Source organism: Podarcis gaigeae (genome assembly GCF_964106915.1).
Source record: "Podarcis gaigeae genome assembly, chromosome: Z".
Lineage (NCBI taxonomy): Eukaryota > Metazoa > Chordata > Lepidosauria > Squamata > Lacertidae > Podarcis > Podarcis gaigeae.
Genome location: NC_139691.1, coordinates 30,227,956 through 30,244,114, shown reverse-complemented (window position 1 = coordinate 30,244,114; position 16,159 = coordinate 30,227,956). Strand labels below are relative to the sequence as shown.

At 41.7% G+C, this 16,159-nt stretch overlaps 1 protein-coding gene across 8 annotated transcripts in view; it reads right to left on the bottom strand.

Annotated features, from left to right (window-relative positions):
• The window catches only part of LOC310836607 (connector enhancer of kinase suppressor of ras 2-like), a 310,451-nt gene that overhangs the window by 95,200 nt on the left and 199,092 nt on the right, over positions 1-16,159 (bottom strand). For all 8 annotated transcript variants that reach the window (XM_083722107.1, XM_083722108.1, XM_083722106.1 and 5 more), the window contains 3 exons: positions 13,346-13,479; positions 11,633-11,844; positions 1,032-1,118 (listed from right to left, as the gene is read on the bottom strand). In XM_083722107.1, coding sequence (XP_083578233.1) covers positions 1,032-1,118; positions 11,633-11,844; positions 13,346-13,479 — 433 coding nt within the window. The remainder of the gene's footprint in view (positions 1-1,031; positions 1,119-11,632; positions 11,845-13,345; positions 13,480-16,159) is intronic.

The window sequence follows — 16,159 nt, the reverse complement described above, 5'->3', positions numbered from 1 at the left end:
TGTCATTTTTAGACCTGAATGTTTTTTTAAGATGCACAAACACGCACACAAAGAGGAAACAAAACACAGCTATTCTATCAGCTCTTCCCAGTCTATTGATCCAAACAGCCTTCTTTCCCAGAAACAAAAACAATCCTTTTAAAATTACTGTTCTTTGGCACAACAAACCACAGCTCTGTATGGCATGATAACTACAAAATGCACATTCCTTTTGTCCTTTCCCCTGGGGAAATAAACAGAGGCATTGTCTCTTAGTTCTTGCATTTATTACACAGGTCCTCCGAAACCATGTCCAAAAAGTCTACAAAATAGAATCACTGTCATAGTTTGAACTAAAGTGAAATTCTGAGGTCAATTTAGAGCAGGATAATCTGTGGCCCTCCAGATGTTGCCAACAGCGGGCCCCATCAGTTCCCAGCCAGCATGGTCAATGATCAGGGATGATGGCAGTTCTAGTCCAACAATGTCTGGTGTGCCACAGGTTTCCCAACCCTGATTTAGAGGCTCTTGCTTGGGTGAAATGTCTGAGGACTTTTGAAGGAAGCAAATGAGCTAGATTAGCAAAGGTCATATGTATAAACCCGTAACCATGTGCATACCCCTAAACTGTCCCAGAAAAACCAGGACATCCCGTTTTTTTTGTAAGAGCACAGTGGCCATTCTGGGCACTGCGATCTCGTGCAATTTTGCACTGCAATCTTGCCCGTATAAATCTTGCACTTTTTCAGAGCCGTGATCTCTTGCAGGTCATGTGACTCACAAGGGAGTGTGGCCCCGGAAGATGGCAACCCAGCCTTTCGTTGTGACATGTTAGAGGGTATGCATGTGTGCTTACGTGTGTATACACAAACCCCAGAATAATGTTTTTTGTAGTTGTAACAGTATTTCCTGCTCTTTACCAGCATGGCCCATGGTGGGTTCAGCACTGTAACATTCAGAATCAAGAACGGTTTAAACAAATAACAGTCACAGCAATAGGTTGGGTCCTGAAAATCCACATTTCAAGTCCTTGCACTTGTGCATACACTCACCTCGGCTACCCCTCTTGAACATATTTGGCTCTTTTGATTCTCCTATCCAGCTGTATTCTGTAGGCATAGAAACTGGCCTCAGATCACCTGGGGGGAAAGTGCAAAGGGAAGCCAATCAACATTCTGGAATTCATTAAAAGAAGAATTAGTTAGCATTAGAAAGGCACTGTGCATGTGGAGTTGGCAGGAAAATCTTAGCAATTTGACGCAGTTGCCGGTACCTGGTTCTAGTCTCTGGAATGTAATGGAATTGTAAAATAGCAAGTAGCCAGTGGTTCGCCTGTTCACTCCCCTATTCAGAAGGCAAGGCCTGCAGGGAAAAATAAGTTCTCGCTTCCTCTGTAGGAGAAATATGGTGAATCTGTGGCCTTCCAAGTGGTGTTGCACTCCATCTCCCATCAGCCCCAGTCAGCACAGCCAGTGTTCAGAAATAGCAGCAGTGGTAGTTCAACAACAACTGGAGGGCCTCAGGTTCTCTATTCTTGCTTTAGAATGAGAATATGGCCCGGTCTTCAATATCATTTAAAGCAGTATTGCACTACTTTAAAACAGGATGTTTTAACAGTCAATCCTTCTCAAGGAACTCTGGGAATTGGAGCGTCCTGAAGGGAACAAGGGTGTCTCCTAACAAGTCTTGGTGCCCTTAACTAACTACAGCTCCCCGGATTCTTGGGGAGGGCATGACTGTTTAAAGGGGTATATCCTATATTATCTCTTTTTTGCTTGTTCCTGCGTTCCTTAAAAGCAACATGTAGAGAAAAGTAGTGCTTGTCAGGGGTGATAGAAGCTGACTTTAGGCTGAACCTCAATCCAGTTTCACTCACGTCATGTGTTATTCTTTTAATTTTTGAACTAAAATCCCCCGGTGGTGGTGGTTGTTGTTGTTACTATTACTATTATTATTTGTCCTCATTTAATTTCAAGAAGAAAGCCCAAGGCAGTTCACAGAAAAATAAAAACCAATGGCAAAAAATAATAATGATAAAACAAATTATCAAAATACAGTAACCTGCAATTAAAATGCGTAGTAAAATAACCACATTAAAACACCCATAGTTAAAATAAATAATAAATAACCACAACAGTTAAAACAGCAATCAAAGCAGGGTATTCAATCAAGGAGATTGGAGAAATGTTCATCTGAACAGGTGTGTCTTCAATAAATGATGGAATGCCAATATCCAGGGGGGACTCCTGTATTTAATCAAGTGGAGCATTCCACAATTTTGGTGGCAATGGTGAAAAATCCCACCCTTGTGTTACCATGAGCTGATCACCATCAAGCTCTGTTGCAAAACTAACCAAGTTCCATTTGTCAAACTTAATGCTGTTACTGGGCGGTGGAGGGATAGACAGTCTTTTGGGTAACCTGGTCCAGAGTTATTGAGAACTCTGTAAGTAAGCGACAGGATATCATTCAGCCTCCAGATCAGCTGCAACGGAAGCCTCACATTACAATAGTCTAACAACTAGGTCACCAAGGCACGTTTCACAGTGGCCAATTATAGTTGTCCTATTCTGTCCTATGCCTAACCATTGGGTTAAGAAACAGGCCAACCTTTCTCTGAAGAATCATGGACTCTCCTCCATTGTGATGCTGGATGCTGTAGAATGATCTCCAAGACTATATCTAAGTTGATTTGAAACATAGATCTAAAACCGATGTTTTATTCATTCAAATCTTTCAAGTGTGCCCTGTCATCACACAGGCTGTGTATTTCAACACTTTTAATTCTCAACCGGGAAAGCAAAGGGAAGCTGGAGAAGTGGCAGCATTAAGGGAGAAGCAGTTCTGTAAAACTGTGGGATCATATTTCTGACATTGTCAGGGCACATTATCATCAACACATAAAAACCACCCTCCAGTTCATGAGTCAACTCTCATCTGAAACACACAGCCGACTTTTATACACACACACACACACACACACACACACACACACACACACACACCACCTTAGCAAATGTCAGTCTGGCTCTGGTTTTGTGGCTTGTTCGCTTGAGACACTCAGGTTATTTTCTGAAACATTAGACACTGACCAATCTTCCAGCTCCCAAAATAAACCCAGAGCTGGAGAAAAAAAAAATACTGAACAAAATCAAGAATTTCTTTTCTCTTTTCTTCCACTCCAATAGCTCATTTCCTCAATTTTGTGCTCTCTCTCTCTCTGTATGTGTATAAGGAGAAAGCAACACACACATACACACCAACAAAGATTCAATGCGCAGCTACGCAGATGGATAAATGAAGCTTGCTGTTTACTGATTTGTGACACATATTCACCGATTCTTCCGCCTGCTAAATGAGATGCCATTAATTCAGAATGTCATTACATGCTTTGAAGAGGCCAGGTTGCACCCCACTCCCCGATTACAATCTTGCAGAATATGATGAAAGCAATTAGGTTTTTATTTATCTTGTTGCCTTATTACTATGAACTTTGCAATAATCAGTTATATATTAGAACAGAGAGGCGGTGGCAGCCGGGGGGGGGGGATGGGGGAAGCACAAGACTCAGAAGCATACCATCTGCATTCCAGAATCTTCATATCACTAAATGTACAATGTGGTTTGTGTACTTGGAGCTAGACCATAGCTCAATAGTTGAATGCAGGAGGTCTTAGATTCAGCCTTCAGCATCTTCAAGGGCCAGGGAAATACTCCTGGTTGAAACCCTGGCAAGCCCACTGCCAATCTCTGCAGGCCATACTCAATTAGATGGACCAATGCTCTGACTCAATATAGGACAGCTTTTTATGGTCCTACCTACCTGCATATAGCTGTGCTTCATTCGTTCCAAAAGATCAACCTATCAGCTTTCCCTTTTCAAATACCAAACCCTCTCCCACCTGTTTCCCTGCAAGCATTTTTAAGAGAAATGTGTATGCCCTTCATACCATATATGTTAAAAATCCCCATTATCTTAGCAGATAATCTTTGTTCCTGAACTGTGGCATCACATGCCCAGAACTATTGTTTACAAGGCACACGCAAAATTTTCACAAGAGTAGAATTTTCAGAATTGTTATTTGATGTGTTCAACCTGGTGATAGTGACAGATGAGTGCTCCCTGGCTCGTAATAGATTCAGGTTTTCTGAGCTTTCTAAGAGGAGTCTAGGGGAAAGTTTGAGTCATTCTAAATAGGGTTTTTTATTCAGAACCCTAAAACACAAAGCAAATATGGGGAGTTCAACCAAATTTCCTTGCTACTTGAGCAAACCTACTCTTGTAGGTGAGGAGAAAACCTATGCTCAAGAGCAGGACTGGGACACTCTGGCGCATGTGCTAAATGTGGGCCCTGGTCTTCTCTTTATGGCCCTTGGGACTCTCCCAAAGCCAAGCCTCCTTCTCAGGCCACACCCCTCACTGGTCTTACTTCACATTATCCAGTTCTTTTGCCTGATGGGAATGTATCTTTGAACTGCAATGATGCCTCTTGCTTGGATGGAGAAATGCAAGTGTAGAAACTTCTTGTTGTGCATGGCTGGACCATAGCCTACTAGAATCACATCTGCTGCCCCACCCACATCCATTGAGCCCACCCTATCACTGGTTCCCCACACCCCTTTGCAAAGGTAACTTTGCTTGAGAGAAGGACGAGAAGTGCTGGAGAGATCTACCAGCAACTATTAGCCACAAATAGCTAAATAGGACTTCCAGGTTCAAAAGCAGTATGTCATGGAATACTGTCAGCAGTGACACACCAGGGAAGAGGGCTGTTGCCTTCCTGGGGAAGTGCCATAGCTCAGCTTTGCATGCAGATGGTCCCAGGTTCAACCCCTGGCATCTCCAGGTAGGGCTGAGAGAGATGCTGCCAGTCAGTGTAGACAGTACTGAGCTAGATGAACCAGAGGTCTGACGCAACATGAGAAAACTTCTTATGTTCCTGCCTGCTTATGTTCTTGCTAGAAGAACATGAGAGACAGGGATGGATCAGTTTATTTATGGTTGATCCACATTTTGCTTGTGTTTACATCCCAATCAACGGATTAGTTCTAGAGGTGCACATCAGGTCAGTTTGCACTGGGGTGCATAGAAACTGAAGTGACCAGCCATCCCTAGGAAGACGTAGGATCATGTACAGGATGGACCTTTGACTCTTTGGAGTGCACTTATGAAGATGGACGCATAAATCAACTGAAAGAGAGAGACTAGGGTTGATGTCCAATGTAAATCATGCTCTCTGAAATCAATGGACATAACCTGTTCATTCATTCCATTGGGTCTATTCTGAGCTGAGCTTAGTTGGACACAACCCCAACCATGCACCTGCTCACCAGCAACTTTCTCCACTAGCTCTAGCACTAATGCAATTTGTCTATACCTGAAATAGCCTCCCACTTGATCTATACTTTTGCTAGCACTTTTGTTACTGAATTAAAAAATCAAGTTGGGAGGATTGGATCATGGATGTGCCAAAATAAACAAATGAAATAGAAATATCAGTTCAGAGAATGACATCATCTGCAATAGGCTGTTTCCTACAAAGCAATATTTCATCAATTACATACTTCCTTTTCCTTTCTTCTCCAACCACCTTTGCTTTGTTATTGTCTCAAGTTACCCCATCTGCATCCCAGGAGACTGCAGGTTGTTTACAGCAACCTCTCTCTCTCTCAATCACTCTCTCTTCTGCTCTGAGCTACCTGTCTGCAAAGCACCTTTATGTGGCACAATATATTAGAATGACAGGAGAGAAACTCTTAATTTGGCAGAACATAAAACACAGCTCTGCACCTTTTCCCCTTGTGGGCCTAGGTCACCCCGCGTTCCCATAGCCCAACAGCTATGCCTAAAGTGTTCAAGATGGGCGTAAAAACACTCAGGGTCAAGGGTTAAAATTAGGACTGAACAAATAGACAATTTGTTTGCAGCTTTGAGGTGAATCCATCTCATTTCAGGGATGTAGCAAATTTCAAAAATGGGGCTGTAAAGCTCACCTTTGTTCTTCTAGGCTCTTCCTAGGATTATGGCTGCTTTGTTTATTTCCTCAAAATACCTCCAATGATGCTACAGCTTGACATTGTTTCACTCTGAGTGGCATTCTGGGGCAAAAAATATGGTAGCTTTTGTAAATTTTGCCCCCAACCCTGAAATCTGAAAATGGGGAGTCAGTTTCTCTGCTCCAAAATTTGGGCTAAATCTGTTGGTATTATTATTATTATTATTATTATTATTATTATTATTATTATTATTATTATTATTAGGGAAAGGGTCCTACTACTGCTAATTATAATTATATCCCACCTTTCCTTCAAGGACTCCAAGGAGAGATATATTGTACTCCCTTTCTCCATTTTATCCTTATACCAACCGTCTGGTGAGGCTGAGATATAATAACTGCATCAAGGACATGAATAATAATAATAATAATAATAATAATAATAATAAAATAATAATAATAATAATAATAATAATAATAATAATAATAATAATAATAATAATTTATTTATTTATACCCCGCCCATCTGGCTGGGCCTCCCCAGCCCCTCTGGGTGGCTTCCATAAAAACAAAAAATACAGTAAAATATCACACGTTAAAAACTTCCCTGAACAGGGCTGCCTTAAGATGTCTTAAGAAGTGAGCTTCTTGGTTGAGTAGGGATTTGAACCCTGGTTTCCAACAACCTAGTCCCTCATTCTAACCATTACACCACAATGGTTCCCACTTGAGAAGTTATGGACCCAGAACTGGGGAAACCCAGCCAGAAGGACAGGGAAGGAGGAGGAGGAGGAAGTGAGAGCTGGACCATAAAGAAGGCTGAAGAATTGATGCTTTTGAATTACGGTGCTGGAGGAGACTCTTGAGAGTCCCATGGACTGCAAGAAGATCAAACCTATCCATTCTGAAGGAAATCAGACCTGAGTGCTCACTGGAAGGACAGATCGTGAAGCTGAGGCTCCAATACTTTGGCCACCTCATGAGAAGACTCCCTGGAAAAGACCCTGATGTTGGGAAAGATGGGAGGCACAAGGAGAAGGGGCCGACAGAGGATGAGATGGTTGGATGGTGTTCTCGAAGCTACCAGCATGAGTTTGACCAAACTGCGGGAGGCAGTGGAAGACAGAAGTGCCTGGCGTGCTCTGGTCCATGGGTCACGAATAGTTGTACATGACTAAATGACTAAACAACAACAAAATTGTTCAAAATGAGAATTGCTCCATCTGAGAGAGATTTTCTGTAGGCAATGGCTTTTCCACCTGCCTTGCCCAACCCTCCAGCCCTCTTTGGGAGCCTGTTCCAGACCATGACTTTGAGAACAGTAGAAGCAGCTGGGAAGAAAGGAGTTCAGGGATATTTTTGAAAATTAATTTTATAAATTGTATGTCCTTGTTTCTTAATCTGATCCTTTTACTTGGTTTTGTATGCTTTGTGGTATTTTATGCATTGTGATTGTAGATTAGTAATTCTTTATTGTAATTGATAAGTGTAAACTGTTTAATTATTATTTGCTGATGTTTAATTTTACTGTTTACTATTGGATTCTAACAGATTATTGAATATTGCTTTATTTGATATTAGTTGTTTATTTTAAACTTATTGTGACTTTTATATTGGATCAGATTGTTACTATTAATGTTTATTATTATTATTATTATTATTGTTGTTGTTGTTGTTGTTGGAAGCCATCATTATTAGTGTTGGGCAACCCAGCCAAATGTGCAGGGAATAATAATAATAATAATAATAATAATAATAATAATAATACATTTCTATACTGCCCTTCATCCAGGACCAGAGGTGGTTTACAATATAAAAACACAAAAAAATGCACATCATAGTAACAAACAAACCACCCCCACCCCACATTTCAAATGCCATAAATTGTTTAATTAGCCAATGGCCTGAGAGAAGATGAATGTTTTTGCCTGGTGCTTAAAGTTGTGGAAGCTCAAGCAATGACTGCATGTTGTTTACCAAAAGTTTTCGGGCATGCAGGTATCTATGAAACATTATTAAAATGATGTGGTTGGGCTGCAGCAGAAACACATTGCATTAATGTTATAGGTGAAATGACCCCGCAATTTTTAAGAAAGCAGCTTTCATCTGCTAATATATTTTCCTTCCAAGAGATGCCGGAGACCAAATGTGAAGATCAGAAGAAAATCCAAACGCTACTGGAACCCAGCTCTAGTATAATGTAGCTGGTGTCTTAGCTAGAAGTCATTGTTCACTCAGACTTTATGAAAGCAAGCCAAATCCACCTTATTGGCTCACTTTTTTTTTTTTAAGGCAAAGCCATTCCATCTTCGCTTTGATCCTACTATTAAGGCAAAATGCCAACGAGATTTTTGTGGCTCAGGGAAAAAGCAGAGAATGAAGATGGTAGTTGTATTAAGTCCTACTTAAGTTCTGCTCTCCAGTGTCAATCGAATAACACACCTCAGCCAAGTGCTGATTTGTACGCAATAAGGAGAGAAAATCACCCACATGTAATAAAACTCCTTTAAGGATTCATATCTCCCTCCAGTTAGGGTTCCCAGCAGCCAAACTCTTAATTCCTTATCTTTTACACCTCCTCAACTGTTCCAAACCCAGCTCTGTGCTTCAAGGGCTCCTCCTAAGTTGTGGCCGTGACCCTGGAATGCAGCAGCAACCAGAGCATTGGATCTGCAAGCACTGCCCCCAAATGTTTTGTATATTGTATTGCATTGTTTTTGTATGTTTGCATTGTTGTATGTTATTTTCAACAATAAACACATTTCTAAGTTTTCCCCTAACATATGCAGTTTTATGTACATTTTTTGCTTGGAGAATTGCACGACAAAATTAGGAAAAAGTGTGACTGCATTTTGATCTGCCTATTGTTTTGGGAAGAGCAAATTAGGTATGTTCTCATTAAAATGCGAACTAAATCAAATTTCTCTCTAATACCTAAGTATATGGTAACTTCTATGTGTTTCCACATCTGCACAAAACCTCCTCCTTTCCATCTTAAGAAAGGCAGGAGCTTTTCATGTTGTCAGCGATATCCTTCCTCTCAACAATCCTCTTTCTGTTTTGTTTTGTTTTTGTTTGTTTGTTTTTTGTTTCAGATTCCCCATCCCTTGTTTTGCTAACCAACATGAGATTTTGTGTCACTTTGAAAAGTATTACATTTGTTGTGACTTAAACTGATGTCATGGCCTCTTCCCCTCCACCCCCAAGAGCTTATAAATCAATCAATCTGTTCATCTTTAGGGTTGCATAGTACTTCACGCAGTTCCTCTGTGTTTTGCAGAAGCTTTGAAGGAGCCATGGAAAGATATGTTTGCATGCTAAAAGGAATCTAGAAAGCATAAGTCGATAGTCCACAAGATTTTTATGAATGCATCCATCTCACTAAAATGTATCAAATGCATCAAATCTCAAAACTCAACCTTCATACTTTCCTTATGATGCCTATGGAGCTATCTATTTAATGTGTTAGAAAAAGACTAGGGAGATTGCCGGGGGGCAAGGGGAAGCCTTAAAACAGCTACCAGAATCTGTGCTATAAATTCTAGAAATGACTGTCATGTCTAATCCTTTTGGGAGCAACCAACACTTTGGAAATTCTCATTTCAAAGGATGCAGAGAAAAGACAGTTCAAATTTCAAAGAACTGTTTTTCAAAAGTAAGAAAGAAGAAGCTATTCTACACTATGTGACAGATATCCACCGCAATCTCTGCATCCAGCTTCATGGCTAATATGTCTTCTTTCTCAGCAGAACCTCTCATGGTGTTGCTTTAGAGGACTTTCATTTCCTTTGCACCTGACTTTTAAAACCCCACTTTGGACATGACCTAGTTACAAGTCCTTTTAAACATCTGCCAAAGGAGAAACCACAGATGTTCTACTCAGGGGCATAGAGACATATTTCTGTTTCCTTGTTTTCTTTTTTACTTATTCATCATATTTCAAGCCTGTTGTTCCTGCATGGAGCTCAGGGGAAATGTATGTAAGATTTCCCCTCACTGATACCCTTATGGAGGTAGGCTAGGCTGAGCGAGAGCAACTAGCCCAGGTTCATCCAATATGTTTTATAGCAGAATAGGGATTTGATCCTGGGTGTCCCCATTCCAATATCAACACACTGTACCCTATGCCATGCTGACTAATTGGGAGACTTGATGTTATACATCAGTCTTCTCCAACATGGTATACTCCAGATGTTTTAGACTACAGTGTCTACCATCCCTGACCATTGGCAATGCTGATGGGAGTTGTAGTCCAACAACATCTGGTGACTGGTAATTCTAAACTAGATGGTGTGATTCAGTATAATGCAGACTTATGACGGTGCCTTACATTAACTCTGACCATTGGGTCCATCTGTTTCAGTATCATTTACTACACCCATTGGTAGCTGCTGTCCAGGATTTCAGACCGCAGCTTTTTTCCACTCCTACGTGGAGATACCAAAATTGAATGCAAAGCCATGTGGTCAGACAATGAGCTGCGGACTTGAGCTCAAACTAAGGACTCATTTGATCCCAGCTGAAGTCAGACAGACGCCATTGGGAAACTGATATGCAAGACATGATAGAGATGCCCATTCCCTTTTCACCTCTCAGCAGTATGCTGCATTTAAACACTGAGGCTGCATTTAGCTATCATACCTGACAGGCATTGATAGATCTGCCCCCCTTGAGTTTGAGCTACTTAAACGAATCATTGCAAGGGAGCCACTACAGCACTGGAACAGAAACTGTTCTGTGCACTGTACAAGTTCCAACAGGTCACCTGGTGCGTCAACAAGACATCCATCTCTCAGAATCCGATTTATTGTCATTTCTTTCGACAGCCATGCAAAAAGTAAAGACCGGGAGCAAAAGCTAATGAGTTTCCAGGCCAGCACTTCTTGGCAATCGATTACCAATCAGCTTCAGAACCTGTCCAAGTGAAACAGGGAGAGCAAACCTCTTTGCAATTATATAAGCAATGTTTATTAATGCTTGCACAAGTTGGACACCTGTGTCTGAAAAGGAAACAATGGCTATCCTCTCCCATTCCTCATCCTCTTCTCAAATGGAAGAGATTCCCACAACTGGAATAATGATATTAGTGAAACATCTAAGGGCTCATCACTTGCGCAAAGCTATTGAAGAGCCTAGGATGGTGCCTTATACCAGGCCAGGTTATTTGGCCACCTATTTGGCCATTATCAGTGGTGTGTGGTGACCACTGAGCAGGGAGTCGAACCATGGGTAGCACCAGAGCCAGGGCCAGAGCCAGGCAAAGCTGACTCATTCTAGATTTGCTCCTATCCTTCTCCTTGCTGAGTTTTGAAAGGCTGCACTGCGACCGAGGAAGAGGAGGAGGAGGAGGAAGGTGACAGGCAGTGCCATCCTCTGGACTGGACTGGTTATAGGGGCTGGCTGAGGACAGACTGTGGTTGGTGGGGCAGTGACCCATTTGCTCTAATGGACAAACCTTCTCTGGGCAGTATTGCCCAGTAATCAGCTGTCATGGCTGTGTGCTGAAACCCAGATTTGGGGTGTGGGTCACCCTTAGGAAACCACCATTTCCCATCATTGCCATTCAGAATAAGGCCACAGTTTCCCAGCTGAACTTAGGCTGTGGAGTGGTCTACCATTGTATGAAATAACAACAAGAAAACAAAAGGAAAGTGTACCATGTGTGGGTGTCTTTTCTCTTCGTCGCACCCCCGTCGCTCTCCCTCTTTCATATTCAGAGCTTACTGGGTGGCCCTCACCTTCGATTAACGTGTAATACTTCCCGCTTTCGTGCTCCAAAAAGTAGCTGGGAGACTCAGAACCCTTCATCCCAGACTTTCCACCGCCATACTTGCTGACATCATCACAAGAAACCATCCCAAGATCATCTCTGTAGGGGAAGAAATGAGCAAAACAGCAAATCGGAGGAGCATCAGTAATGAAAAGCTGCAGAGAGATAACCTATGCTTTCCCATCCAGTACAAAGAATAAGCATGCCATATATTGCTGCACCATTATTATAGATCGTATCCTGCTCTGCCCCAGAAAGCACATGTGGGGTTCTCATTGATCTCCTATTTAGTCCTAAAATAGTCAACAAAGAGAGGTGCAAAGTCCATGACTGGTGCTTGAAAATACAAGCCTGGTATGGTGACAGATCATTTCTACTTGGGGGAAGCAATGGCTTTCCTTTGAGACATCCAGTGGTAGAGAGGGAGTCCTGTGGGTTAGCTGCTCTAGGCTGCGGTTGGCTTGATGCTGTATTTTGGATTTTGCTTTAAAAATGGGGGGTAAGATTGAGAGGGCAGGGGCAGTGCTTGCAGACCCCTGAAAGCATTGGAAGTATATTTATTTATTCATTAACTTTGGATTTCTGTGCAGAATTTTAGGAGTCAAGCCCCACATTAGGTGAAAGACTCCTGCATTGCAGGGGGTTAGATTCAATGATCCTTGCGGTCCCTTCCAACTCTGCAATTCTATGATTATATGAAATAGCAACAGGTTTACAGGTTACCATGCAGGAACATTCCCCAGCACTACCTGGACACACCAGAGATTGAACCTAGGATGTTCACTGCTAAAGCATCTGCTCTGCATACCAAGCTACAGCCCTTCCCTCATTTTAAGCGTTTCCCCTTTTAAATTTGCATGTACACAGGATGGTCCTGGTCTAACACTCAAACCATTAAGCCACACTATCCCTTCACATGATAGCAAACCTTCTCTGTCCTAAGACAGATTGGATGATACATTTACCTGTCCTCTCCTTACATGTATCAGGGAGTGGGAAGGCCCCTTCACTCGCCTCCCATCAAGCACAATGTCTTATGGCCAGTGCCAGTAGACTCGTACATTTGGATTCACATTCAAACATGAGTGCGAAACCTGTGGCTCTCCAGATATTGCCAGCTCCTATCAACCCCAACCACTGCTCATGCTGGCTGGGATGCATGGGAGCAACTACATCTGGAGGAACGCACTCCCTGAAATTGGGCAGATATGCATGCATCCATATCGTGGGGTCGAATTGCAGATTCCATCTGGGATATTGATTGTGTGGTCTGGACATATGCCCACTGATTTTAAACATGCATGCCTTAGTTATGCCCACACTTGAATGTTCAGTGGCATCAGAGACAGGACAGGAGCGCAGGGTTTTATCATTCTCTACCATGCACAGGAGAGTGACAGGGTAAGAGTATTCTCTGCTCCAATGCACTAATTGCTGTGACCTTTTTTTTTTTTTTTTTGCATTTGAATTAATGGCTCTACGTGTGCGCATGAGTGCACTTGCAAGGGAGAAAGCCTGATAGAAAGAGAGACTCTTTCTGTTCTCTAGCCTGAAATTATGGCTATGCAAGCCGGGATTATTGTCAAAGGGCAAGGGATACCTGGGGCCATAGAGTCCTGACATAGGGGAGAGGATGAAAACATCTTGGAGAGTCGAGCTGTCCATTTTTGAGCCCATGCCCATCGTGCTGGTTGGTGTTGTGCAACTGCTAGTTGGGCTGGTAGGAATAACAGGCTGAAGAGAGAGAAGGAGAGAGCACACAATGAATACTCTAGCCAGTTCTACCCTTTCTTCTTCTTTTTTGCCAATGCAACAAAACTGGAATATTCACTGCCCCAGAAGGCACCAGCAACTTATTGGAATTTCTCCCCAAAAGAGATATTTGCAGAAATTACTCTATTTAGTAGAAGCATTGGAAGCTCCAAGAAGATAGCGCAATAGCAAAGGCCACTCTTTCTCTTTTCACCCCACCACAATAATAATCTCCCATGCTTTTTAATTTTTTTAAAAAATAACACCTTACTGATGGTAGTAAATCGCTGTTAACATGGATAACGTTCAAGATTCAATCCAGGCCATCTCCCATTATGGAATCTCAAGGAGCAAATCAAATCAAACAACGACTTACCTATTGCATTTTGACCCTGAGCACAGATGCCCCTGCACCAGTGCTTTACCTTGCCCCCTGGTGGCAGACTCCAGTGAAGAGTACCAGAACCTTTTGCAATGGCCAGGGGGCTTCAACTAACCAAAGAAGTTATGGGAAAGCAGTGGAGATTTAACAGGATAAAACGTAATAGACCCAAAGTGCCCTGAAGTGTGTCATGGCACCTATAAAATGTGACCTTTAAAATGTTTAAAAATATTATTTTTATTATGTGTTTTTATACTTTTATTATCAACTTTTTAATTAAAACCTCATCAAAAAAACAAAAGGGGGAGTGGGGAGGTGTAGGTGTAGGAGAAGCATTTTATAGTTTATCATGACATGCCCTATCTCCCCCTTATTTTTCCCCCTTTAATCTCCCCCTTATAATATTTTTCCCCCCATATGCTGTTCCATATTTCTCCCTTCCCCAAGATTCATTCATGTATAATGTGCTGATTTCTCTTTGATGTCATTACATTCGTATCTCACATAAGCTGTTATGTGTTCACTTGCTTTCTTCTGCTGCCTTCAAAATAAATATTTTATTTTTTAAGAAACAGATTTTATTGGAATTTGGAAAAAAGGTTTACAGAAATTAATACCAAGTATATTTTTTTTTCAAAAGTAAAACACTAATCTAGATAAAAGCACAAAACACAAAAAGGGGGGTAAAGGAAAAGAGAGAAAAGAGGAGAAAGTTAGAGGAAGAGAGGAAGAAGAGAGGAAATAATGAGAGGAAAAGAAGGAAGGAAGGAAGGAAGGAAGATAAAGAAATTCCTTTTATACGTACAAAATAAATATTTTCTAATGTTTTTAGCCTCTTGAGTTCTGTTTGGTTACCACCCTCTTGCCTGTTAGATCAACTTAAATACATCATTTTTAGGTCAGAATAAAATCCAAAGCATTTCAGAAGAGGTATATGTTTTGCCATTGCAATTAAAAATGCACATGACTCAGAACGTCCAGGCTAATTACAAGTAGAGCACAAGTTTGAGATCAGTTCATAATTAGCTAGCTTTCATTTCTCCTTTTCACCTTATGGCTTAAACAGGGATGAGAAAAACTGCAACTGTCAGCCTTCTTAAGGGAACAGCAATATTTCTTGTGTGGGGAGCCCTGAGAAAATTAATTTCCCAAGGCAGGTCACAAGTTCTTACTTGGCTGTCTGTCACTATCCAGTTTTCCCACTACCCATCCAGTTTCCTCCCATGAGGAAAAGGAAGGGGTATTGTTAAGGGTTGTTCCAGGGACCACAAGCCCTGAGACTCTTGTGATGGGCCCCAGACCTGCTGCCCATTTCCTGTTCTTTAAGCTTTGCTTATAGGGCAGCTGGGTTTCAGTACTGCAAGGTGCAGTACTGATGAGACTTCAACTACTCACTGTCTTAATTTCTCAGAGGCATCTAGACATATAAATTCATATATGAAAATTTTGTACAAATATGTAGTATGGGGGAAAGTGGTGGGGGAAAGGCAGGACCCGTGCCTAAAAAATATGGGCAAGCGGAAAACATATCAAACACATACTTTCCAGACACAGAACAAGCAGATTGACAAGCCATGAGTCAAAACTGCATTAAAAAATGTGGAGAAATTCACACTAAAAAGCTGAATTAAGAATAATAATTCCAAATTGCTGTTGAAATGTGAGGAACTGAAATTAACAGTGAAAAAGTAAGAAATGGAGAGACACTAAAATTGACAGATCCATCCATCCCTACAGCAGGTCAGGACTCAGTCTTGGACCATTTCCTGGGCATCTAACAGCCCTTGAGGTTAGTCAGCGCAGATTCGATGCTCCAGCGAGCCTGACACTATTCTCGAGTATTTCAGAGGAACTGGTAAACAGCCACAAAGCTCCAATACAGCATGTCTAATTCATAAATACATTCCTGCCAATATGTCTATTCAGATACCACTTGCATTTGAAATATGTTGCTTTTATACTTTGCAAAAAATTAATTTAAGCCCTAGGTTAGTCAGTGTTGATGCTACAATGCTGTGCAGTAAGTCAATGAAGTAATCAACAGCTCTCAACCATAAATATTCATAAAGCTGAGGAATGAATGAGTATTTAGCAGTGCTGCAAGTAGTCGGCGGGGAGGGGGACTCTGAACAGTAACAGTAAGGAAATGAGGCCATCTCAAACACCCACATGGGTTCTGATAAGAAAGCAGACCACTCACATATGGCAGGGCCCACTGGGGGCGAACACAGCAAGGCTGGCACGACTGCCATGTGTTCTAATTAAAAGCTGGCAACAGCA